The sequence below is a fragment of the Lathamus discolor genome, chromosome 11 (genome assembly GCF_037157495.1).
Source record: "Lathamus discolor isolate bLatDis1 chromosome 11, bLatDis1.hap1, whole genome shotgun sequence".
Lineage (NCBI taxonomy): Eukaryota > Metazoa > Chordata > Aves > Psittaciformes > Psittacidae > Lathamus > Lathamus discolor.
In genome coordinates, this window is record NC_088894.1 from 3013292 (window position 1) to 3039412 (window position 26121).

General features: G+C 46.5%; 1 protein-coding gene across 3 annotated transcripts; it reads right to left on the minus strand.

Annotated features, from left to right (window-relative positions):
- Positions 1–1049: 1049 nt before the first annotated feature.
- SLCO4A1 (solute carrier organic anion transporter family member 4A1) lies at positions 1050–25876 on the minus strand. Of its 3 annotated transcripts, none has more exons than XM_065691487.1 (12): positions 25781–25876; positions 12460–13399; positions 11192–11282; positions 10260–10381; positions 9835–9946; positions 5132–5286; positions 4257–4452; positions 3512–3677; positions 3222–3394; positions 2802–2866; positions 2126–2274; positions 1050–1320 (listed from the first exon to the last, which is right to left on the minus strand). In XM_065691487.1, exons 2-12 carry the CDS (start codon positions 13256–13258, stop codon positions 1177–1179), a joined length of 2172 nt encoding a protein of 723 aa, XP_065547559.1. In that variant the 5' UTR covers positions 13259–13399; positions 25781–25876; the 3' UTR covers positions 1050–1176. The 3 variants fall into 3 exon arrangements, with proteins under 3 accessions (XP_065547559.1, XP_065547560.1, XP_065547561.1); XM_065691488.1 differs by having other exon boundaries at positions 12460–13414; positions 25781–25868; XM_065691489.1 differs by lacking the exon at positions 25781–25876 and adding an exon at positions 16785–16895.
- Positions 25877–26121: the final 245 nt, after the last annotated feature.

The following is a 26121-nucleotide window of genomic DNA, read 5'->3' on the forward strand; positions in this document are numbered from 1 at the left end:
ACTCCAGGGGCTGGCCACAGCTCTCCCCCAGAGCTGGACCTGGATTGTGTGGCTGTGCAAATACAGGCAGACTAATCACTAACCTTGCTTGATCTGGGTTGAGAAGGAAGCCAGACATACAGCTGCCCAAATTCCACTTTTCCCCCTCAGAAAGCTCAATATTACAAGCACACATTCAAAGGGAATGCTGCCCTCTCTACTTGCAAACAGGGCCTGTTACAAGCCAGCATCGCCTTTCCACGAGGCAATCCTTGGTTAAGGCAAGCTACCCCTTAAGCTAATGGTCTATAGATGAATTAAATTCATTTTGACTTTTCCCATCTACCCAAATCCAATGTCTTTACAGAGCAACCCAAGAGAAGCATTGCATAGATCCATGTCTCCCCGCACCCAACAAACAGCAAGAAGTTCAAGTTTTGTACGGTACATTACAAAAGGCATCACCTTTAAACAAAGCAAGAGAAAAAGAAGGGTCATGACGGTGTAAACCCTGCAGTGAAATGAACATACAGTGAACATACAGTGCTCGGCAGCTCCTGTGGATGGCTGCCTGTAGTGTACCGAGAAATCAGTTAGCAAAGCCCCGCCTCAAACCCATCTCCCATCACGCATTCATCCGAGTTTGCGTAAGTAGATATCCTGCTCCTGAGCAAGAGGAGCAATGCTGTGTCAAGGAAGGAGGAGGACACTTTCAGGGCCATCTGCTTTGCATACAGTAGTTAGTTTAAGGGCCAAGTTGTCCTTGCTGCAATGCAGACTGCAGGACACCAGGGATCTTCTCAGGCTTGGGAGGTCTCCATAGAAGTTTTACTACAGTTGGCTTTACGATTGAGATGTTACGGCCCAGACCCTCCAGTGGTTTAAACCCCACATGCTCCATTGGAGTTACTGGTGCTTATTTCCATGAGTGGAGAATGTGGTCCTGGCTTGTCACAGACAATAAAGCTACGGTAGCCCTTGATTTAAATAAAATTAAATAACTGCGTATGGCATCAGCGCACAACTTTAAATGTGCTTCTGCTGTTAAGAAAATAGCAAGCACACCAGTGGTTGATTAAATTATTTATCTTGAACTAAAAAAAGTGATAAGATTACTATTAACCCCCCCTAGGGACAGCATAAGATCCCTCTCATTGTACTTCTGAGTCTGAGAAAGTCACTTGCATGTGTACAGTGCTATATATCCTCTCCAGCCGGCAGCGAGGGTTTGTGCTCCTGGTGGTTCCCATGTTCAGATGCATCCGAGCTGCCTGGAGCTGACTCTGGTGGGGGTGGTTTGTAGAGTAAACAGGCGACCAGGAAGAAGGTTGTCCCAAGCACCTGCAGCATGAAGACATCCCATTACTCCCTCTGCTCCCCACCAGCCCAGGTGCCTAAACCTCATTTGGAATTAGATTTGCTGACCAGGCTTTGCAGAGGACATGATGCTCAAGGTCAGCCTGGGCAGCAGAACAGCACACAGAGCCAGAGGGGGTAAAAATCAGAGTGTAGCCAGCCTCATAGCAATGGGACAGTGAGAGTTTGGGAAGCTGTTCTGCCCCACACAGACACCTGAGGCACAGTGCTGCATGGACCAACACCGCCTGAGCCATTTGATGAAGGCTTTTGAAAGCCTCTTTATCACAGCAACTGCTAACACTGCTACCTAGGGCGAGCGCTTGTTTGGGAGCAGTTAAAATAATAGGTTTCAGCTAATAAACAAAAAACACAGAGCTAAGCTCTTGTTTTCTAGCAGTTATTGGGGAATGGTTATTTACAGCCTGCCCGCAGTGCCATCCCTCACTCTCCCTAACACGCTGCAGTTATATATTTTACTCCATTTCCAGCAAAAATCACTTTGGTAACTGTTGTGAGAAGAGGACATATTTCATGTGGTGCAAGGGAAGCTGTAAGCCTAGGAAGTAATGGGAATTTGAGAGAATGATGGTGCCTGGAGCACAATTACCTGGCGAGAAGCAAATAGAGCTTTTGCCTTCCCTGAGAACATTTCTTGTGTGAAGGGCAAAAGATCAGGACAACTCAGTTTTGTCAAATCCTCTCCCAGAGCAATTGAGATATCAGAGCCCAGACACCTCCTAGAGACCTGCTTGCTCTATGAGAAAGGGAAGCTAACAGGCAGCATCACCTTGTAGACCAGTCCAGCGATGAGGGTGTATCGGCTCATGGCTGAGTTCTGGTAAATGTAGCAAGACCCTTGCTCACCACACTGGTCCTGCCAGAGCAGGCAGGATTTATCGATCATGGACCCAAAGGCGATGGGGCCAGGGATGCCTCCTGTGGGAAGAGAGAGTGAATCTTCAGATTGGGCAGCACCGACACACCAGCCTGGCAAGATGAAAAGTGCTTGCAGAGAAACATCAGGCTCTGCTACTACTGTGGTTAAGCAAACTCATCCTGCAATGTCTAGAGCCATAAGGTACCCAAAACACACTGAGTTTCAAGACCTGAGAGTCCAGTGGGACCATCCTGACCTCAGCGTCAGACAAGAGCCAAAAGACAACACAGGAGCTTCAGTGCCTCTGCTCCTTTTATCTGAAAGTAAGGATATGTTGCCGGGACATTGCTCCTCTACCCCATTTGTGGCATGTTACAGAGCCCTTCATTCAGTTTGCAAATCACATGCAAAGGGAATGAGGTTTTTCTGAATGACAGCAAACAAGAGGAAGCATCCTCCTTTCGACAGTGCACATCCTAACCCTTTATCTTCTAACCCAATGGGTTTTAGTCTTAGGTAACAGCTTGGCACATGGTCCACAAAGCCAACAAACCACCCTGATGCATAAATTCACTCTGTTCCATACCTAGCGTTCGTACTACGATCCACTGGATCCCAAGTGCAAATGATCTTTGCCTATCAGGGACACACCTGGGGAACAAAAGGAGACTGTTTAAAAATGCTGCCAAGCTGCATGGTACCCCCCTGTGGCACCATGCACTAGGATCCAGCACTCTTGGTACCTCCATCCCCTCTGCAGATAGAGGTTCACCCCAGCACCATGTCCCCCTGCACTGCTGTAAACTGGGACACACGTGTGTGTCCCATGTCAGAGAACAGAGCTACCAGTTTGATCTTCCAGCTAGACATGAAAGGGAATTAGTCCTGATGTCTCCAGACTGACAGTAACAAGGTGGTTCCCATCACATCTGCCCCATGAATATGCAGAGGTCGATACTGGGGCTTCCTACAGTGTTGGCAGAGGACGTGGTGACCCTGTGCTTACCGCAGAGTGGCTGTCAGGGCAGGAATGCTGCTCAGGAAGGTGAAGAGGATCACCACGAACATGAACAGCAGCAGCAGGGACCTTTTCGCACAAGAGGAGGCACATTTCCCTGCCTCTGCATCACCAGCACCGGGCAGGAGGGTTTTGTCAATGCAGCTACACTCATGATAGACCTGGGAAACAGGTTATTTAATAAGTGAAATTAACTCTCCCACTTCTGCAGAGCCAACCAAATCCCTCCGAAGATGATGTGCCACCACCCTCTTAACACACAGTGCTTTCATACTTACCTTCTTGCCATTCCTGAGGTTTTTGGACACTTCTTTGCACCCAGCATGACAGGGAGAGTAATACATAATGTCATCGCTCCCGCAGACAGGGCTGTAGGTCTCCTGTAGACAGCCACAGTCAGCATTGCAGGCTGCTGTCAGGTTTAGGTGGCCATTGGGCAAAGCACTAAAGGAAATAGAGGAGCAGTTAGTGGGATGGTACCAAACAGCATTTTCCAGGATGAAATAGGTAGAGTAAGAGAAGAACGGACAGTAGGAGATGCAGCGGATACCCAAGTAGCATGAGGCCAGGCTCAGGAAGGGTTGAATTTAACCTGATTTTAACCATGAACAGGAATCATGCCCTTGAGTTTTCTCTTTCCCACAACTACCAAAGGAGTTTAAGTGACCAGCTCACAGAGAGACAAGCTCTGTTCAGAGAGATTTCCACTTTTGTTCCTGCCTACCCTATTGGGTAGACATTGAGGACCCTGCGACAGCAACTGAGGAGCAGAGTATCTCACACTCTGGCACTGCTCATATCCCCTCCCTCACTAAAGAGGAAGCCTTTTCCATGAACTCCTACCAGATGCAAAAATTAGGACATCTGTATTCTGCATCTCACCCTCAGTATCTGTCTGTAGGACTGATTGGACATCCCCTTCCATCAACACATTCACACATGACTACCACCAGCACTGTGTATTTGGAATTATCCTTCTGTTCTGGCCACGCAGCACAAGGCAGAGGGGAGGGTTGTTATTACCTTCCCTCGTACGTCTGGGTTACTCCTGCCATCGGCATGTTCGGGCAGTGGATAAAGAAAATGAATATAGCCAGGAGACTTGACACCGTGCAAAGTAAACACAGCTTGATGATTCCTGAACAGCGGAGTTTGAACTTATTCACAAGGAATCCTCCCAGGAATGTGCCTCCCCCTCCGGCTGGCACGACCAGATAACCTGGAAAAAAGGGGAAAAAAAACACACAAGCAAGTTTGGAAATGTCAGCAAGGAGTCTTCAAGTCAGAGTATATCAACTCCAGTGTGCCTGCATGAGAATAACCCCTTGGATGCTGCGTGGCTTTTGATGGGATTTCAGTGGGCTTTGCTACACTACGTGGTCCTCTGTAACAGCTCAGGTAATGTGCCATGAGCCTGGTAAGGCCGCTTTTCCTATCCAGAGATCCTAAAACAGACTCTCTGAGAAGCACATCATTAAGTATTGATGCTTGTTGGGCACCACTTCTTCAGTCCATGATATAGAAACCAAGGATCTTCCTATCTGAGGGATGCTGACAAAATACGTGCCCCAATTCCAACACCCCTTGTTAGAAGAAACATGTAGTTAATATTTCCTGGTAATGCACTAGCAGGAACAGACTACAATTATTTTGCTTTCCTCTAGAGGGTAACAGATGGCTACAGAAACAACACATTTCTTCCTGATGTCAGTAGATACAGCTTCGAAAATGCACTTGGTACAGATGTGCTGATGGGAAATGATCCCATCTAATAGCTGAAGATGATAGCTGCCCTGTAAATGAACTACAAAGTGTGTTTGTCCCCATTCTACAGGAGCTACAGTGCTCTTGTATTTGTTGGCAAAATGGGAACACAGTGCAAAAAGTGGTTTCCTTACCAAAAAAGGTAGCAGCTTCAGAGGCACTTAAACTAAACTGAGACTCCAGGAACTTGGGTCCAAATGTGGACATCCCAGCAATGAGGGTAGCTTCAGTTGCTCCTGCTAAGCAGAGGAAGATGAAGGTGGGGTTCTTCAGAAGCAGCAGCACTGATCTGGGAAGGAAAAATATACTGCAATTGTAATACACTGTGGCTTGTTTTGATTTCAGGTCTGCTCCTTATCTTCAAGTCAGAAGGATTACACATAAGATACAGCAGCACCCTATCATGCTGCATCTCTTAGAAAGGAAACAAAACAGCATGAAGTTGGAGTTTGAAAGAGCAGTGAACTTCTCTGCTTACACTTAAGAGTCCTACCAGCCTAGGAAGGATGCTGAGGGTACCCCCACCTCTCCCTATACACTTACACAGACTAGGATGCCGGTGCTTTATAGAGAAAGTCTCTATTCCTAAATGAGGCAATAACTGAAAGAACACTACTATTCACCAAATACTCAATCATTTCAAGGTTTATTAGTCCCCTGATGGCAGTTATCTTGGGACTCCCAACTCAACCAAGAGCAGGGAACAAAGCTGCATTACATCCTTATATACGCACATGCTACTCGCGTCCTCATGAGAATAACAATCTCTGCTAACCATGGATGTTTTGCAGCTCAGGGGAAATACCAAGCAAGCCTTTCTATATGGAAGAAACACCTCCAAAACACCTTATATCCCACTGGAAAACAAAAAACAATCTTCACTCAATGTAAGCACAGTTTTACTTTAAAAAATTTAATGTATCTGTTGAGCAACTACATCTTATTTTTGACCCACTGGGATTTGGTAGAGTGCCCTAGATATGCCTGAAAAATTGCCATGTGTCATTTATATGCAGGAAGATGATCCCACAACAATTCCATCTCCAAGATGCAGAAAGGCCCTCAGGCACATGGGATGGTCTCAATTATCTCTCACTATCTCAGACACTGGACTAAGAGGGTTGACATTGCTTTGCAGGGGGTGTTTTGTAGTGAGCTTGAAGTTATGCTGCATAACCTTCCCTAAGTGTAGCACAGACCAGTACCACCAATCATCCCATTTCTGAGAGGGGCACAAACCCCTTATTCCATACCGACGGCAGTGACAGACAGGGATGCTGTGGGATGCTCACTGAATTGAAAGGCAGTTATTTGCCACCTACTGATTGGGAGGAAATATGAAATCAGAGAAAACCCAACTGTAGTACAACTGGGAGATGTGCTGAGGCTCAGCATCACATTTATGCAACATTACCCACAAAAAGCGGAGAACTTCATTATACCAAAAAAGCAAAGAAGCTGAAAGACCAAAATACAGCCCATTCTTACACTTGATTAGAGAGGACATTATAGGAACTATCATCTAGCTGTTGGGATTAGCTTAATTTGCTAAACTATTTTTCAGCAAAGATCTTTTTGATTGTGCTTTGTTTGGAAGCACAAAGCTTAATCTCTTCGCAGGAAAATGCTTGGAAGCCTTGTGGCTGATGTAGAAAAAGTACAATGCCTTCTCTTTTTTACACTTCAAGAGAAAAAGAGAGGAGTTCCCCACTTTGTGCCTGCTGGCCAAAGGCTACGGGTTAGGCTTGCAGGCAGGAAAATGCAGAAGAACTCCTTTCAGCACCAAGAGTAAAGATTTACTCAATTCAATCTGTTTGTAGAGAGAAGATGTAGTTGTGAAGAGCTACAGCATATAAAACATCACCAAAGTCAACACAGACCTTTTCACTGATATCAATAGGACTTTAAACACACCCAGAAACCACCTAACTCTTGACTAGTCTTGACTGTCCTTAGTTTCTGCAGCCAAGGGGATTTCGGAAGGCTCTGCATTGCCAAGAGAAGAGTCCCCCATTTATAAAGATCTGATCCTGCAAGTCTTGACTGATACGGGCACATAGAGATACTCTTTCCTTGTGTAACAGTCCTGCTGAGTAGGTTGGGATCACCTGAGCCACATCCTCCAAGAAACACCTGCATGCCCAAGACACCCCAGATGTAATAGAGTATGACAATAGGCTAATGACTCATTAATAACAGATATTTATGGAGCTTTAGAGCATGCAAATGGGGACTTTTCCCCGCACAAAATGACACCTACTGTCACCACCACCAATGGGACAGAGGGCAGCACGTACAGGAATGTAAACCAGCCTGCCTTCACATTACATGGAAGCTGTCATAAAGCCATGGAACAAGCCAAAGTCTCACTTTGCCACCTATTCTAAGGGGGATGAGGGCAATACTGACCCCAGCTTCTCGTGGTGAAGATCAGGGCTTCACAGACCAGTGAGAGACCCTCAAACTCAAACCTGTAGCTCACTAGGACCAAAGCCTCCTCTTCCTGGCACAGCTCTACGTGTCTTCTGCTTGAATCCCTCTGCACTGACAGGGGGGTTATTTCTCAAAAGCAATCATATGGAACCAGAGAAAGGAAAACGTTATTTTATCAGGCCTCTTCAATCCAAGAATTAAGACAGACATCTCTTCAGGGCAGAGGATTAAGCTGTATGGGCTGCATTCCTGTGAGTTCTTGCTCTTCTGCAGCGCTGTGAATACAGCAATTCATTAAACTCATTTAGAAAGGACCTGATGGCATGGAAGAGTATTTTGTTTTGTCGGTATTTCTGCTTATCTTTGAGGCTCTTGCTGTACTGTGAGAAAGTGTGCAGCATCCAATCTCTTACTAAACCAAAAGCAACAGTGTCCTTTGGCCTTGTTTTTCAGCACGGTCAACGTGTCCCTCAGAACTGCATGCACAGATGTGATCTCTTTAATGTAAGCTTCCAGAATAGCAAGCCTTTAAGGCACTTCCCTTTTATTAATCAAAACCAGGGAACATGAAAGTCTGCTGGGTTTTTGCTTTCAAATGAAAGCCACACTAAGGTCTGGACTGATCTGAATTGTTTGATATGAGTTGGCCACCTTTAGGTATTTATTCTTCTGGAACAAGGGGTGAAAGAAGATGCACCCAGAGAAGGACTGACTCTGTACCTGCTGTCAGGCAGCCTGCACTGAGAAACAGCAGGAGTTTTGTTCCAGATACACAAGAAAAGCCTCAACCATTGAATTTCATCCCTCTCTGCCATGCTGTTTGTGTTGGTTTTAGTCATAACCCTATCATTATTTAAATGCAGGTTTTGAATTTAATTTCCGTGTGGAGAATAAGCCATGACCTCGGAAAATGGCTCCCAGTCAAGAATGCCATTTAATAACAGGATTGAAATCTGTTCAATGTTATATTCTTCATAAAACTGCCTTAACCCCTGGTAAACTTCCTATGAAGTTTCCTAGAATTTCAGGCCAGCGTGAGCAGTTGCACTGACACAACACAGACCGACTGCTGCCGAACACTCCCATCCTGAGCACCTGCTTCGATCCTCCTCTGCCAGCACAAAGGCAAATACCGCAACTAAAGCTCACAAGTAATTGCTGGCAGCAGCACAGGCTTTGGCAACACCGAGTGTGTTTGCCTTTGCAAGGGGCAGCCGTCACACATGGATGCAAACTCCTCCCTAAGAACAGTACTAGGAGAAATACGAAAGGGGAAAATCCCTTTACTGACTGCAAGCTCCGAAAGGAATTGATACCCACATCTCTCTGCAACATCCACAGCTTGCCCACCAGCTAAACCGAAGCAGCATCCATTTAAATACAGCTCAACACACAAAAAAAACAAACAAAAAAACAAAAAAACAAAAAAAGATTTCAAAGATCCATAGCAATTGTTCCCAGGTGGAAAGACCACTTTCTATTTTGGCCATTGGTTTGCTCCCACATAGGATCCCCTTAAATCATTTCCTACCAAACCTCCTTTGGCACAAGGATGCTTGCGCACACTGCAGAGCCAAGAAGTGGCCCTGCGGTTAAGAATGCTGCTGTGTCACTGCTTTGCAGGAGAGATAAGAAGTAGTAACAAATAAAGGGTGGCTGGAAGACACAAAGGCAAAAAGGGTGTGGGGGGGTAAGGAATCTAAGAAGAAAAAGGGAACTGAAGGCTACAGTGCAGAATATCTTGTTCCCTGGATCTGGAATGGAAATGTAAGGGGGTTGTTTTCTCTATTTTCTCATTAAAAGAACAAACCATGTATATAACACGAGCAAAAGCAGAAGAAAGGAAGAAAAGTCCTGAGGGGATAGGGAGGAGAGGTTGGACAACACCCAGTGAGGCCAAACACAAGCAAACAGGTAGAAATAATGCTGCTGTGGAAAGGGAGGGAGGCAGCAATGCTTGTGCATCTCTTTTCAGCTAAACATTGGCATCAAGCCATCCTTGGTAAGACAGTGCATTGCATATTCTTGGGTGACATGGCTTAGTGTGAGGTGTCCCTGCCCATGACAGGGGATTTGGAACCAGATGTTCCTAAGGTCCTTTCCAACCCTGACTATTCTATGATTCTATGATATGACTGCAGGTGGATCTTAACACGGACAGGAACAGCCACTTGTCCCCTCATCTCCCATGCAATCCCTAGCACAATTTCTAGTTCAGCTCATTTGCCAAGAGCTCCCACCCACTGATGGGTGGCAGGCACCTCACAATCTCCTCTTCAACACTAGGTTTGAAGATGGACAAAACCTTCCAGCCAGCATCACAGAAAGTGAGCTCAGTTTGGGCCCACAGCTATCACTGCTGGATAGGGATCCCTGACCCTCAGATGTGGGGTGGTTTTCTCACCGAGGCAGATCTTTAACTGTTTTCCCAAAGTCTGGATCCGATGCTTTTTTGTGGCTCCCATCCTTTAGCTGATGAGCCTCTGACACCCTCATAACAATATAGCGCTGGGATCCTGGAAATGAGAGGCAAAGAACAAGAAGCATGTGAGACATGGGATGCAGATGCTGCCAAAGAGGTGGGTTTGCAGCAGGAAGATGCAACACAGCATCCTCCCTCAGCCAATGGCTGCAAGGGAGGAATGGAGAAAGAGGCAGCTGGAAACCCACAGCAGATGGAAATCCATGTAGGAATTACTGTTTAAACACTGGAAGCTCTTCCCTTACCCCTGCATCCCCATCTATACATATGCATAAGGTTGCAAGCCCCAGTGTGAACATAAGTACTATGCAGCCCCAATTCCCTCAAGCCCTGGTGGTGCTCCATACCTGGGAGGCGGTGGGGATAGCCCAGGATGGGGATGGAGATGAGGAGGGAGGCTGCTCCAGCCCCAAGGAAGCCGATCCACCATGCCCCCACCCACAGCGTGTTCTCCGGGTTGATGTCAATTCTGTAAGAAACAAAGCCAAAAGGACACAAGGGAGAGAGGCGGTGGTCTGAAACGGAGCAGGACAGCTCGGTGTGCCAGGCACTGGAGCTGGCAGGGGATGCGGGGGACAGAGGGAGTGGATATCAGTGATGGAAACCAAGCTCTGGCCTCTACCCTGGCAATGCTACATCCACCACCCTGCCTGCCTTACCAGAGAGCACAACACCGAATGAGCCTGGGAAATGACATCATTTAATTCTCCTTCAATCTCTGGCTTGCACATTCACCCACCCCCATTGCATTTACATTTTGGAGGTTGCTGCAATCCTTGTGCCACCCCAGGGCCACCCTTTGCAAGAAAACTGGTAGAAATAACCCATTCCTTCCCCAGGAAACCTACTCCCCATTTGTAATCCATTCATTTGCCAAAGAGCCTGTAAAGGAAATAAGATTAAATTACAGATAGTGAGAAGCAAGGAGGGACTTGGCACCCTGGCTGGGTGACCAGGAGGATGAGCAGCACTGCTGGTAGTGTTGCCTCATCAGGGAGCTCATTCAAGAAGTTCACCTGCTGCTCATAGCCTCATTAGCACAGGCAGTGCAGCGAGAGAAAGGATTGAAGCTGACAGGTTTGTCAGGAGTTCTCTTCCAGAAGCAGCACTGATGCAAGCCACCCATCCAGCCACAGCCCCCCTGCAGAAACAATGCTGAACGCCACAGGAACATTGCCACCCAGCCACCAGGTCGTTTCTCCCGATAACTATTGTTGTTTTACCCCAAAGGAAGCACAGTATAAAGGGAAAGGAACAAGATTGTTTTTTAACAACTTACTCTCTGCCAATTTCAGTATAAATATTTAGAAACATTCCTCCTACCAGATAACCCGCTGCAGGCCCAAGGATTGCAGCAGTGTAGAAAACAGCTGAAAGGGAAAACAAGCCACGTGAGACAAACAGCAGCCTTTCAGCCAGGGATGCACTGGTGCCCAGCATCCCCTGCCCCATCGCAGCAGCACCGTTCCCTCCTGGATGTGGGTTGCTCAGCCTCCAACTGTCTCACACCCTTATTCCTAAGCCATTGAGAAACAAAGCCAGACAGTTTTAAACGAGTTTTCATCTCACGTTTATGTCCCAAGGAAACGTCTGCATCCAGTATGGGAATTCCTATAACATGGGGTAGGCAAAATTGGTGCAATGGGATATAACAGGAATGTAGCTGACCCCACTGCCACATCCTGACTGCCAGCACGATGGGCAGCAGCATGGTCTCCACAGTGACAATACAAGATGTCTATGCCAAATGCAGCACCACTGGCACTTTCTGATTTGCTGCCATGGGAAGATCATCCACTTACTGAGGACCCTGTGATTGCCCAGAGAAGCTGTGGCTGCCCCTTCCCTGGCAGTGCTCAAGGCCAGGTTGGACACAGGAGCTTGGAGCAAGCTGCTCCAGTGGAAGGGGTCCCTGCCTATGGCAGGGGTGGGAAATGGAGAAGCTTTAAGGTCCCTTCTAACTCAAACCATTCTATGGTTCTCTGCATTCCTCCTCTCCCTGCATAGCCTTCTGATACAGCAGCATGGGCAGACTGCTAAATCCTGAAATTGCTAAAAAGTCACCTCTTTTAGCAATTTCACTAGGTAGGACTGTAAGTATTTGGCAATCACTAAGTGATCAGCAACACAGAGCAGTGAGCTGAGCCTCTTCTCTTGGCTGTGCTTTGCACCAGCAGCATGTGAGCAGCCCAGTGACCATCCCTGCTGTGCTGCCCCCGTTGCACAGATCACGTATGGCTTCATGGTTATTTGCCAGAGATGCTAATGCCATGCACACCGGAGGGCTCTCCCCAGCTGGTTGCATGCCAGAAGCAGGAGGCACCTCCTGATCTGCAGGGAGTGAAAATACCCTATTGCATTTACAGTTCCTGCCTGTAACTAAGCAGAACATACCCAGCAGCTGCCACTTCCCTCTGATTACCCCCTTGCCTGTTATCGGGAACAAAAAAAACAGGAGGGCTCCTCACTGTTTGGTGCCAAGGCAGCTGGACCAGCTCTTTCACCACCCATCCCATGCGTTCGAGCTGCCCCTGCAGCTCCACTCACCAATGTACACAGGAGAGTAGTTAGTCTTGACGTTTTCATCTAAATAGGTGACACCGAGCGTGTAGAGCGGCGTGGCTCCCATCCCATGCAGGAACTGTCCCAGCATGAACATGAACCTGTAGCTGGAGAGGCTGGAGGCAGCCTGGGCACAGGGCAGGCTTTGGTTCCCCCCGCAGATGCCCACCTCTGCCGCCGAACGTGCCTCATACGGTCCTGTGGTGAAGTGGGGCAAGGCAAAGAGCAGGGAGCCCAAGCCCATGACCAGCACGCCCCAGCCCAACCATCGTGGTTTGTGGCCATTGCCCCCAAAATAGCTGACGAAGGTCAAGCAGATGCACGCAGCGATGTCGTAGGAGCTGGCAATCAGACCGCTCTGGTAGCTGCGGAGGTCGAAGCGTCGCTCAATGGAGGTGATGACCGTGTTGATGAAGCCATTCACTGTCATGCCTTGCAGGAAGGAGGCCACGCAGAGGAAGAACAAGACGCCTTTGGATGTGTTGAAGAGCTGTAAGCACCCCGGGGTGAACCCCCCCCAGCCGCATGGCAGTTCCTCCCCTTCAGTTGACACGTATTTAATCCCTTCATGGAATTGGGTCTCCTCCTCTCCAGGGGTGGTGGAGCAGAGGGGTTCAGCACACGAGTCGGAGGGGCTGGGCACTCCAGAGGACACGGTGCCGTTGCTCAGTGGGGTGCCGCAGGCCCGGCCGGCCTCACCAGGAGGAGGATGTGAATGGGAGAAGTCAAGTGTCTGAGTGAAACAAAAGCCATTTTCTCCAGTTGGATTCTGAGGCATTGCCATGAACAGGGACACAGAGTCAAGCAAGAGGTTGAGATGGGGCTGGAGGCCAGGGTGGCGAGGACCTGCCTGGCTGGGAGATGCAGTTTTCGGCACTTACATCAGTAGAGAGATGAAAAAGGTCTGAGCCAAGACCATTCTGATCTGTGAAGAGAGAAGCTTTACACATCTTTATACAAAACCATGCTCAAACCCCCCAAATATTGTCCTTTCTATATATATAATTATAATATATAATATGTGTTATTTAAATATATATATATATAAAATTATTAGAGTTTCACCATGCAGTTCCACTGGATTTGTGCCCCCCACCATAGGGTGTGTTAGTACCTCGGGTGTCAGGGCATGATTAACATTACAGAAAAGAACAAAACATTTAAAAGCATTAAAGAAAAGCACCTCTAAATGCAGTCTCCCTGCCCACTGAAGCCCCTTACCCTTCCTTTAGAGAAGACCCTAGTTAGACACCAGACCCTCACCACCTCTGTCCTTCTCCTTCTTCCTGCAGAGCCCAGAGTGCACAGCTACAGGTTCCCCACTGTTATAAGTCCTTTGGTCTCTCTTTCCCACTCTGCCAATAATAGTTTATAATTATCCTGAAAAGTTTCCACAGTCAGACTGATTTTATTCCAAGCTCTCAGATCCGTTTACAACTATTCAGTAAAATCCTTTCTATAACTAATTAGACTACATGCCATTTCTAAGTGAGCTGGAGGGCAGAGGCAGCTGACTCTAACCTAATTACTAATGCAGACTGCCTTCTTTCAACCAGTTCATGTGCATCACAGCACCTGACCATGCCAGCAACCAAGAGTAATTTTCCTTAAATGCCTTGGCTGAATATATGTATATGTGGCATATGTATGTATATATGATGACAATAAGTTTGTCTCTTGAATACTGGTCTTACATACACAAGAAATGCTAGGCAAGAACTGTTCTATTAGAGAGCATCTTCAAAGCATCCTGTATTTCTCCATAGTTTCACAGAATCATGGAATGGTTTGGATTGGAACGGATCTTAAAGGTCACCCAGTTCCAGGCCCATGCCATGGGCAGGGACACCTTCCACTGGAGCAGGTTGCTCCAAGCCCCATCCAACCTGGCCTTGAACACTGCCAGGGATGGGGTAGCCACAGCTTCTCTGGGCACCCTGTGCCAATGTCTGTTCAAAAGGCTCTTATGAAAGTGTTCCTCTTGACATGTGAATCAACCCCATCAGCAGGGAATAGGGAAAAACTTATTGACTGGTAGAAAATATCATGCACAAGCACTGATGTGCTTTCCTGTACCAGCAGTTCTTGCAGGCACAGGAGCAGGAGGACACTACTTCTACTTTAGCTGAGTACAGTACAGGAAAACTTTGGTTGTAAAAGCAAAAACTAAGTGCAGGTGTTCAAGTTTTGCTGCAGAGACAGACTGTTGCAATATGCTAGCGCAAAAAGATAATGCCTTGGATGCAAACCTGTATTTTCTCACTTTTTCATCCTTCCAATGTTCTTACAGCTCTTAATCCGTTTCCTCATCTTTGGATGCAATATTGGAAACAATAAATAAGAGTTCTTTAGCACTCTATTAAAGTCAGAAGAGATTATGAGGTACTGGATCAGGCTCTAAGGGGTGGAACTGCTTGTGTCCATGTAAATCAAACATGCCTCCTGCACAGGAGCCAGCTGACTTCAGCTGTGTGCTTCCCATATCAAACACAAGTCTGATGTTACATTTGGCTGCACTTACAAAGAAGGTTGCTTGGCTGAGAACTGATTTTGCTGTCACTGACGTCAGCTGATAGAAAAAGCCTATCTCTGTTAGTTAGCTGATGTGACCAGGAGCCAAGAGCTTCCAAACTGACTCACCTTCACACTGGAGGAAACACTCCTACTGCCTCTTTACCGGCACTGGGATATCTCCTTGATGCTTCATGAACATATGTATTGACATTTCGTATTGACTTTTTGATATTTTATGAGTCAGGAAAGAGATTACAGGTCGTCATTAAAGTTTTCTTTTCCTTGAAGTAGGAGTCTGGGCCACTGGACCCAAGTGACCACATCATCCTCCTCTTCAACTATGGGTACCCTTAGTCCTACTAGCAGCAAACACAGTGTGAAACACATCCAAACAAGCAACCAGCCTTTCCTCCAAGCAGCAGATGTTTCCCCACACACAGAAGCCTCTCTGCCCCCAAAGCCCACATCCTGGCCATTTCCCAATGGAACTGGGCTAACGACTTGTTCCCAGGTGCCGCAGGCAGGAAGCCCATTCCTGCTCTGTGCTGTCTACGGAGCTGCTTTTTGTCCCTTGAAGTATTTATAAACTGGCAGTGACACATTCACTGGGAATATCAGCCTTCATAGGAGCCATATGCCACTTTAGGGGACAAAATACGATCTTCAGGGAAAAAAAAACCAACCAACTTCACGCACTTTCTAATCATCCTTATTCATCTAAGCCATGCATTTATTGCTTCCCATTCATCTCTGGTTTTAATGACTCAGATGGTGATTTCTTGCTTACATTGAATCAGTCCCAAACCTATTATCTCCCAGCTATAGATTTACACATCTGACTGCAAGATTTTGACTCAATTTTTTTCAGCTGTACAGCTGGTTCCAGATTGCCAACATCACCAAGCCAACACAACAGAAGTAGCAAGGCGATGAAAGCATATGATTGGTATTTCACAGTGAAATCTGTAAAGACTCCCCCACCCACCTTAATATTTACCATTAAATCAATAGTAAAACTCCCAAGGTTTTCATCAGGTGATTGTTTAAAAACTCACAGGACCAATTAAAAACATTTTGTGTCTCTGCCAAAGACTGTGATTAAATTAATGTTCCAAATTAACTCGTTACTGACATGCAAAATAATCCCATTTGCTGAAGCATGCTCAATAATAGTTAATCTTCCCTGTCACTCTATGGCGTTTGACTTTTATCGTTGTAAATAACATCTATTCATAAATTGTGCTTTCCATAGCTGAGCACAGTTTACGGTTTATGACCAGACTTAATCATTTCTTCAATTCTATGGCATGCACGGAGATATTTGCTAAGGAGCAGGGACAGGGGATCTAAAATGATCAGACAATGTACTGCAAACTAGGGAAGCGCAGCCCCAGGGGATGCTCAGTGGCTGCTCTGGTCTCAGTTATTCTCCTTGACATGAGAGTGAGCCTGACCTTACCAAGTAGGTACTTTGGGAAAGTCCACATCCAAGTACCAAGCTCATGTCACTCCAGAAAGAGACAAATTCATCTGGGTTTGTACATTTAGTTTCTCTTGGTAACACATACTGAATTTTTCTTGGGTATTCTGGCTTCTGAGGATTACCAGTGTTAATTCTGTCATGGCCGATAAACGCCATATGGATCAAGTGTAATCCACTCGCTGCTTTAGGAACAAGGAAGCCTCCCAGAAGTGAGATAAATCCATGTCCTAGTCCTGTGGAGGGGGTTTGTACTCAAGGCACTGGTTCAGTTAAAAAGAGATTAAGGCAAGCATGGGGAGATAGGGTTGCTCACCTGCAAGATTGAGTTGTTTTCCTGGCAGCTGAAGAACTTTACCCAGCTCACACAATGGATGAACCTTGCATTTTTTAGCATGCTTTTAAAAAGCATCCCTGTGGTTCAGCAATACAGAGGATGCTGCTGCTGCCAGGAGCGGCATCAGGACCAGCCCAGATCCTCTCATAAGCGATTCCTACAGGAACAGCATCATCCTGCACGCGTGGAAACATTTCAGGAATGAGAAACACACCCAAAGAGCAGCCAGCTGACCATATACCCAAAGCTGTGCTCCCCATCAGTGCTGCAAGGGCAGCTTAAGTGCAGGGGAGGAGGTACCCAGCAGAGGATGGAGATAGCAGTACACTGGGCCACCCCGATATCACAGGCTCTTTTCACATGATCAGTTCCACCAGTGTCTGATGCATGGAAGAGAGCAGTAGAAACTGGCTTAAAACTGTCACATGAGCAAGGACATTTATAATTAAATAAATTCCAAGTAGCAAAGCTCAGCACTCTCAAATCCTTTGTGTTTTTTCCAAGCACTTTCCATTTGCTGGGGAATTCATGCAATAATATGCAAGAAATCAGGAAGGTGGCTTGGATAATTTTCAATTAACTGCTTGAAAATGCTTTGAAGATAAATCTAGCCAGATTTTCTGAGCATACTTATTTTTTCCAGCTTATCTGATCAAATACAACTGGCTGGAGCTGCCTTAGACTATCTTTAAAAACCTGCAGCGCCAATGCACAAAACAGATTTAACTCGGCCACTAGACTTTGCCATAGCAAAGATTAACTGGACAAAAGGTTCTTTTATGCTATAATAACCAACTCCTTCTCCCTAAAGTCACCCTTGCTTCAATATCTTTTTCCTACCCACAAGTTTGATCAATGATGAGAAGGTTTTCATGCTGGCTATGGAGCTGGGTGTCTCCATGACTCCTCAAACACAGACACACCACCACCGTGTTACCAAGGGCTAGCTCTGCCCATAGCATGCCACTGTTTTCCACCATTTGGATTCTTTTGAAGTCATTTAAGGGTGTTCAATATTCAGGATAATGTTTCTACATGAGGCATGAGTCAGCTTTTCCCAATGATTATCCATTAGTTCCTATGCTATCCCATCTTTGGTTTTATGCAGAAGATGCAAATTCAAGCAAATCCTTTACAATATAAGAAATGAAACAAAATGAGCAAAACCCAAATAATGTGAGACATGATTATGTGCTGCTTCTAAAGATAGAAGCAATAAAGATGCAAAAAATGCAACATCCTGTGTTACACAATGCAAGGGCACCGAGTACAGGATAAATGTAATAGAATAACGCTGACAGCTGCCACAGTTTACAGAAACATTCTCTTTTTCATCCTCCTGGTCTGACCACTATGAAAGTAAAAACAAACAGGGGAAAACAGAGGAAATGATACCATGAAAATGTGGAAGCCACACCACAAAAAAATTGATATGGCACAAACAGTACAAGGCACTTCTGTTGGAGGTGGTGTGTTAATACTACACAGAATTACTGCACCCTCCTCAAACAGAGGGCAACAGTCACTGCTGGAGTAGCAAAGCCTTTCCACTGGCTGTTCTCTTGCATCACTGCTGGATAACAGCCTTTTCATTGAGGTCTCTACATGTATCACACTCTTGCCAGGTATTGGGAATCTATTTTTTGCTTGACTATAAGAGCAAAAGCAGAAACACACAATCATGCTTGGTGCCAAAACTATTTACACCCTAACTTGGGCCACTACCCTCCTTTCTGCTGTCAGCCATTCAAAAACCATGGAGAAAGGTGCACAGTTGCACAACTGTTTTTCCTTAGAACACTTGCCATGCCTGCGCTGCTGAAGACCACGAGCAGGGAGCTGTTAGAAGCAGGTTTCAAATGAACCCTCACTGTTGAAGAACCATTTCTTCATGGGAATGCAATGACTTTTTCCTTTCAAGTGGATCACACAGATGAAAATTTGAAGAAGAAACACAAATCTTAAATCCCCGGTTTCTGCTGCAGCATAGCAAGAAATCCATGTGAGGCACTACACAGGGCTGTCAAGGGAAAGAGCTGGCACGGGGCATAGCTTCTGTGCTGCCTCTTTTACATGTGGACAAAGGTGGTAGGAGGTCAACATCCAAATTACTCAGTACTTCACTCTTTCCTGGACAGGACTGATGCCCAACACCTTTTCTCTGTAGCAAGTGGACTTTGAGGAAAATTACATACCACAAGGTCATACTGTTCTACCAGCCAGTGACAGTCTTTAGCTTGAGCTTTCTATGACAAGCTCTCCAGCTCAACCTTGTGCTAGCGGGCTGGATGCTCACCCATTCCCCTCTCAACCCAGGGAACACAGAGCTGAAGGGAGCACATTAAAAGAGTTAAGTTTCTTATCCTCTTACGCTTTTAGCTATCATCAGCATCCTTTGCAATGGCTGTCATCCTCAGTGAACACAAGAGCCCATGAAATGGGCAGGTGGAAACACTGCGTCAAGTGGGATCACGACACACAAACTACAGGAAAGGTTCAGCTGAGGGAAGAGTATTTTCCACACAAGCCCACTCTTTTCCAGATCAGCAAGTAACAGCTTCCCCAAACAGCCCCCGGAGCACAAACTCACTGGTGCACACCGCTTAGCCTGGATCTCGTTTAACATTCAGCGATGCTCTCTAATCCTCTTAGGTATTAGTCTTGAGATTCCTGCCAAGCACAGGAACAGCACAGCCTCCCAAGCAGCACTTAAATGAACTCACTGCTTGCAATGGGCCATACAGTAGAACTCCAGCTGTTCTGTTTCGGTTAACCTCAGATTAGCACCTAGGAAGTTACTATGGCATGCAAAACACAAAGTTAAGTAACCCTGATGTCTACATCTCAGGTGATTCCCTAGGAAGTCATACAGCATTAAGACTGGGATTTGCCTCTCTCAGTTATGTGTTTAAAGTTATGTGCCCAATCCAAGTTAGATATTCCTATTGTCTCTCTGTTGCCTGTGGCAAGATCATCCTATTCAGGTTACCTACAGCCTTCACGCCATAGAGTCATAGAATGGTTTGAATTGGAAGGAATCTTAAAGACCATCTACTTCTGACTCCCTGTCACAGGCAGGGGCCCCTTCCACTAGAGCAGGTTGCTCCAAGCCTGTGTCCAACCTGGCCTTGAGCACTGCCAGGGATGGGGCAGCCACAGCTTCTCTGGGCACCCTGTGCCAGCGCCTCAGCACCCTCACAGGGAAGAGCTTCTGCCTCAGAGCTCATCTCAGTCTCTCCTCTGGCAGGTTAAAGCCATTCCCCTTGGCCTGACCCTACAGGCTCTGGTCCAAAGCCCCTCTTCAGGTTCCTTGTCAGCCCCTTTAAGCAATGGGAGCTGCTCTAAGGCCTCCCCAGAGCCTTCTCTCCAGGCTGGACCACCCCAACTCTCTCAGCCTGTCCCTATAGCCGAGGTGCTCCAGCCCTCAGCCCTCTCCCATGTCTCCACAATCACTAGCTTCTGTATTGCTAAATCACTCCTTAGTGCAGGTATGACCTGGAGCACAAACAGGCACATAATCATATTTCTGTTTGATTAGCAAAACATATTACCCTGAGCTTATTCTGGCTTCATGTTGGCTGAAGCCACGACACAAACAATATTTGAACTAGCACAAAGCCAGATGGCACAAAATTAACCCATTCGGCACAAATCTGAAGTGGAACAAGGGAGTTTGGACAAGATCAGTGCACAGGCTATAAGACTTCTGACTTGGCATTTGCAGCCTCCAAGTTTCCTGACACCAAGTACTCCCCATCTGCCCTCCAAAGATGAGCCAAACAAAAGCATCATACTTCATCATATCTCATCCATTTAGAATAAACTCAATGTCAGCTTGCAGTTACTTTGAGGGTATTGCATGCTTAAATGCAGTCTTCACACACTGTAGTGTATTTTGGGATTTCTTTGAATAGGGCGCATCCCTGTTGTATAATTGAGAGAAAATGACAACCACTTTCAGAGGTGTGGTAGGTAAATCTTGGCTTCTGAGGCTCCACTGATTCCTTTGAGAGCTGCTAGTGGAAGAATGCTGAGCAATACTGTTCTGCATTACCAGGCCTCTCTAAGAAACCCAGCTCAGTATGAAACAGCAACCCCATACACACACACATCAATATACATGTAAGCTCTCTGCAAGCACCACATGGTTTGCAAACTGTCCCTTTCCTAGGCTGGAACATCCTCCATCTGACAATGCTCAATCAGGTCAGCAACTCATTCTTACTGCCAGGGAGCAAATTGTTGCCAAATGGCATTTTTTCCTGAGATAAAGGAATAAGCAGTCATATAGCGTTCCCATTGTCAACCCAAAACATGTGCTGGGAGGCAGAGGGGTTTGCTGACTGTGGACAATGTGGAGATAGCTTCTACTTTGTACCTTCCCTTTTCTCCTACACAAGGAATCGCGGCATTAGAAAGTGGCTGTTGGAGGATAGACTTACTTGGAAATCTGAAAACTACCTTCAGGGGATTCCTGCTTCCACATAGCAGCATAGTGGCATTCCCACTTCTGGCTTGGGAACCGTTTAAGTTTCCTTGGTAAGGAGCCACTCACATCCTAGAGCCCCCACAAGGTGCTATGGAGAAATGCACAGAGCAGGCCAACTTTTTGCTTGATTATCAGCTTGACCGAGGTCACAGAGGACTGGTTTTTGATCAGTGTTCCCTGAGGAATGATGGGCCTGATCCTGCCATTGCAGCTTACCCATGCTGTGTTTGCTCACCGAAGACATTCAAGTGGGGTTTCTGAGATGGCTCACAGAAAGTGAGAGGTAGTGCAAAGGAATAAAGATTGGCTGGTTTGTGGCAATAAGCAAGGAAGCCCATTTATTGCCTCTTGGGGGAAAAAAAGCAATATTTTAAGTTATTTTAAAACAAGAACACTGGAGACAGAAAACCAGGGTACCACAGGCCAGGAATCCACTTTTCACTCCTTTCAATTCAGTTTCTTCAACAACTTAAAATACTCTTTCAAGGTTTTGAACTAAATAAGAGGAAAATATACAACACTAAAGGTATCATGGGTTCATCAGGGTTACAGGAGGACTCCAGAAAGGCTGAGTCTGTTATAACCAAGACCCACATCCCGGCTTTAAGAATCTAAAGTCTCCATGAGACTGAACCCACTCCGGCAATACTAAGACGACTGTAAAGTTGCTTTGAAAGCTCTGTGAGGAAATCCCTTTTTGGGGTGGAATTCTTATGCTAAAATAAAGCTCCGTAGCATCTGCCTTGGCCCTGATTAAGCTGAAGCAGTGCAGGATCAGATCGGTCATGGAGGGAAGGCATTAGCAAGCACTTCCAGGCAAGACAAGGTAGAGCAGCCTTGCAGCTGCTCTGGGACAAAGGCTGAGCTTCTGTTTGCTATGAGGCTTTTAAAACAATAGAAAGCTTGAATTCAAGTTTCAAACCTGGTTTATCTGGGCTATGGTAAGCTAAAAGGATTGATGCCATTTTCCAAGGAAAGGCTATGAAGGAAAACCCAAAAGAAAATCCAAAAGAGCCCATGATCCTTCATGTGTTTTGGGGACTTCTTATTTCTGTGTCGTGGGTTGGTATCATTTATCAGAACTCTAGAATCTGAATGTGGGTTTTTTTCCTCTCTTAATGCTATCTAGAAAAATAAACTCCCATTTCCTAGCACACCCAAACACTTCAACGCACAAATATGAAGCCATAGCTATAAAAATGCCAAAAAGGACTTTTTCTTGGGTTTTTTTCAGCCAGAATATTGCAAAGTCAGAGTATTTTTTGGAAGAACCCCAAAGTGTTTGGCCTTGCTTTCCCAACATGAAACCGACTCCCTAACCCCTCAGACCACTGATGGTTATACAAAGCTTGTCAGCATTTTCTTTCTCGATGGAACCAATCTGAGCTCTGAGAATTCAAATGGCTAGAGATCATCAATGCCATTCAGCAATGCACCTTCTCCATCAGTTGTAACCAAATCCAGTTTTAGTGTAACTATATGTATGTGAGTAGAACAGGACAAGAGAAAAAAACTGAACTAGTGTCTTCATGGCTCCAGGAATTCCAAAAAGTGCCGGAAAGCCTCAGCACCTTGCTGAATGAAGCAAACAAGAATAAAGAGTATTTGCTACCACCACCATATTCCTATTGCTCAAGCTCATTTACAGTCTAGAAGTGGAAGGATGTTTTTGACAGCAGCAACATGGTAGCACTCCAGACTTCGGGTATTTCTGCCTGAATTGAGATTTAAGGTTAGAATAACATTACTCTGTTAATATTAAACACTTCACTGCCTCACCTCATGCTCGTTGCTGTACTAACAAGAGGCCTGACGCAAAATCTATTAAAGTTAGCAGCCCTGAGTGCTTGTCTACAATCACTCATCACAGCTCCCGAAGCAGGATGAATGCTTTTGTTTGGGATTCATAAAGCAGACAAAGTCCTTGACCTCTCTCAGAGCATTTCTCCCACAAAGTGTTTGTAGAAACTCTTTGTTCTCAACTCCTCCAGTTCAGCATCACCGCTGGTACGCCGGGAGGTCACTCAAGGGCAAGATGGAACAAAAGTAATTATATCACAGGGGGGTTTTGCCATAGATTCGTTTTGAAAAGGGAAAAGAGAGCGACTCCAGGGTGGGAGCAGCTCTTGCATCTACAGATCCCACAGCTAGAGAGGGCTGGGGTAGCTGGGGAACATTCTGGCCATTGAAATCAAGACCAAAACACCAATGCATTTAATCCAAAACAGCTTGTGCACAGTTAACAACTCCAACAGGTTGCTATAACATGGTGGCCTGTTTATTAAGCCAAAAAATCCAAAGGGGGAGCCTCTCCCCCACAAAATCATACTCAGCATCTCACTAACCCACCACCAACAATCCATCAGCTCTGCTAAGTGGCTGCAGAGTCTTACAAAGCTTTTCCACCAGTCACTGTTGCCTTAATGGGATCCTGCAAGATGGAAATGGCTCAGAATAAACAACTTACAGGCAGCAGCTCAAGGAACCAGGTGAAGAAGACAGGAAACCCAAATGGTAAAGCAGAATATTTGGTCATCTGGCATCTAAGCACCTCCACCTGTAGGTTGTGAGCAAGCCCATAGGGAAATGCAGGTTTCTGTGCTTGATATGCTCAGTTAAAATAAAGGAAAGCAAAACAGTGCTCAGTGATGCTTTTTGGGGTGGTTTAAGCAAAATAAGCTGCATCAAGCAGAGCCATGATTCACTTTTGTGCTAGTTTACTGGGTGCAAAGCCCCAGATCAGAGGGCAGGGTCCTCCCCAGCCTGCTCCACGCTGCAAAGACACACACAGAAAGATTAAAGCTGCATCAAGGAGCTTGCGATCAGAAATCGTGGGACGCTGAGCAGCTGGATACTGATCTCCCTAAGCCAATGGATATTTCTTTTGTTAGCAGCTGATCCCATTTCCCCCTCACCTACAAACCTCTGAGCTCTGTAAAGATTTCTAGTAAGTACTTGCTCAGTAGTTCCTGGTTCCGCTGGCCAGGAATGTCCAACCCACACAGGAACTGCTACTTCCAGTCTCATTTGTCATCCCTGGATCACACATAATGCTTTTGCCACCGTCACTTTGTGGGCTTGCCCCACGTGCAGGGTGGATTAAGGCAATACAAGAGGAGTGGCTGTTGCACAGGACTACAGACAAGGCTGTCACGCCCGGACATGCTCCTCACACCCCAGTACATTAGCAGTGGCAGGGCAGGTGGCTGTGGTCTGTCCCTCATGCGGCTGCTTCAGTTTCCGATCATCTTTCGTACTCTACAAGCTAAACCTCTTTGCATATAAATAACCATTTCCCCCTCCTCCCCTTTCATTATTTGACTAACCCTCTCTCCCCACCGTTTCATCTGTTTTCATTCTTCTTGTGTTTAAAGACACCCAAGGCATGCTTCTCTAAAGATCTCTTTTGTGTTCTTTCCCCTCGAATACTATTTTAGGGTATTTCTACAACCAACTGGCACTATAGAAAGAAAGAGCCCGGAAATCAAAAGAGTTGCCAGACTGGAGTAACACCATGTTTGTAGCGTGTTGCCTGACAAAACCAAACAGCCTATAAAATAGCACTAAAACATTAATGCCACAACTCGTGTGATTAACGCCCACTTGTGCCTTTTGAGCTCTCAGAATTGAAACCCATGCTTTTATTATAACAAGGCTTTTGCTTTGTATCATCTGAACAAATAGGTTCATAAAGTAATATAGGTCAGGTGATGGAAGTGCTCCAATTTCAGCTCAGCACGCTGCCTGCCACTTCCTTCTCTAACTTTTGTTACAACCCTCTTGAAACAGAATTGTTTTATTAATAACATACTTTTTACTTGCTATAAGGGCCAATTTGCCATGCCACTTATTTTTATCTTCTCAGCTTTACTTTATCACTATTATTATTTCCTTAGCTTTTCTTTAGCTATTTTCTCAGCTGTCCTCACTTTCTCCCTTTGCATCTTTTTAATTTCCCATAGAAAGGCAAGGCTCTCACAAAAGGAAAGGAAAAAAAATAACACCCATCACCAAACCACAGCGAATCAGTTGTAACGCGTTTCAGTTACAAGATAACAACACCAGCCTTGAAGCATCACCGGAGGCAGCTCGCAAATGGAAAATCTCAGTGACTTGGGCTATTTTGCTGACTTTCCCCCCACCCCTTCTCTTGCCGCAGGACAGGCTTTTCCCTGGCTCCTGTCACCAAATCACCGATCCCACAAAACAACTTGCACACCCCGGGGCTGGACCGCTGCCGCCCCAAGCCCCCCAGAACCGCCACTAACCCCATCCCGAAGTTCTCCATCCCCCGCCGGGGAGCGGCGGATGATCGGCGCCCATCCCCGCCTCCCCGGGGCTCACCCGCGCCGCTCCCGCAGACACGTGCGGTGCCACCCGACGGCTCCTGCCGTGTGCGTGTCTGTGCAGGGTGGGGGGATCGCCCGGGGAGCTCCCGTTACCACCGTGCCCACCCCGCTCCCTCCATCCCTCCCTGCCCCGGTACCTGCTGCCGGCGCCGCAGCTGCCGTCCGGCCGCCACCGCGCTCCCCTGCGCCAGCCGCGGGGACGGGCACCCCGCCCTGACCGACGGGCCTTTTCTCCAATCAGCGGCGGATGCCGACCGCGGCGCAGCCAATAGGGAGAGAGGAACTGAGAGCAGAGCTAAAGCGGGGGCTACGCGGGTGATGCGGGGAGAGAAAGAGGGATGGGAGAGGGACAGATGGAAGGGGGGAAAGATGGGAAGGGAAAGAGGAAGAGCAGGGAGAGCATCCCCTGTTGGGCAGGAAGAAAAGGAGGAAAGGAACAGCAAGGGAAGGGATGACAGAGCAGTCCTAAGCGGGGTAA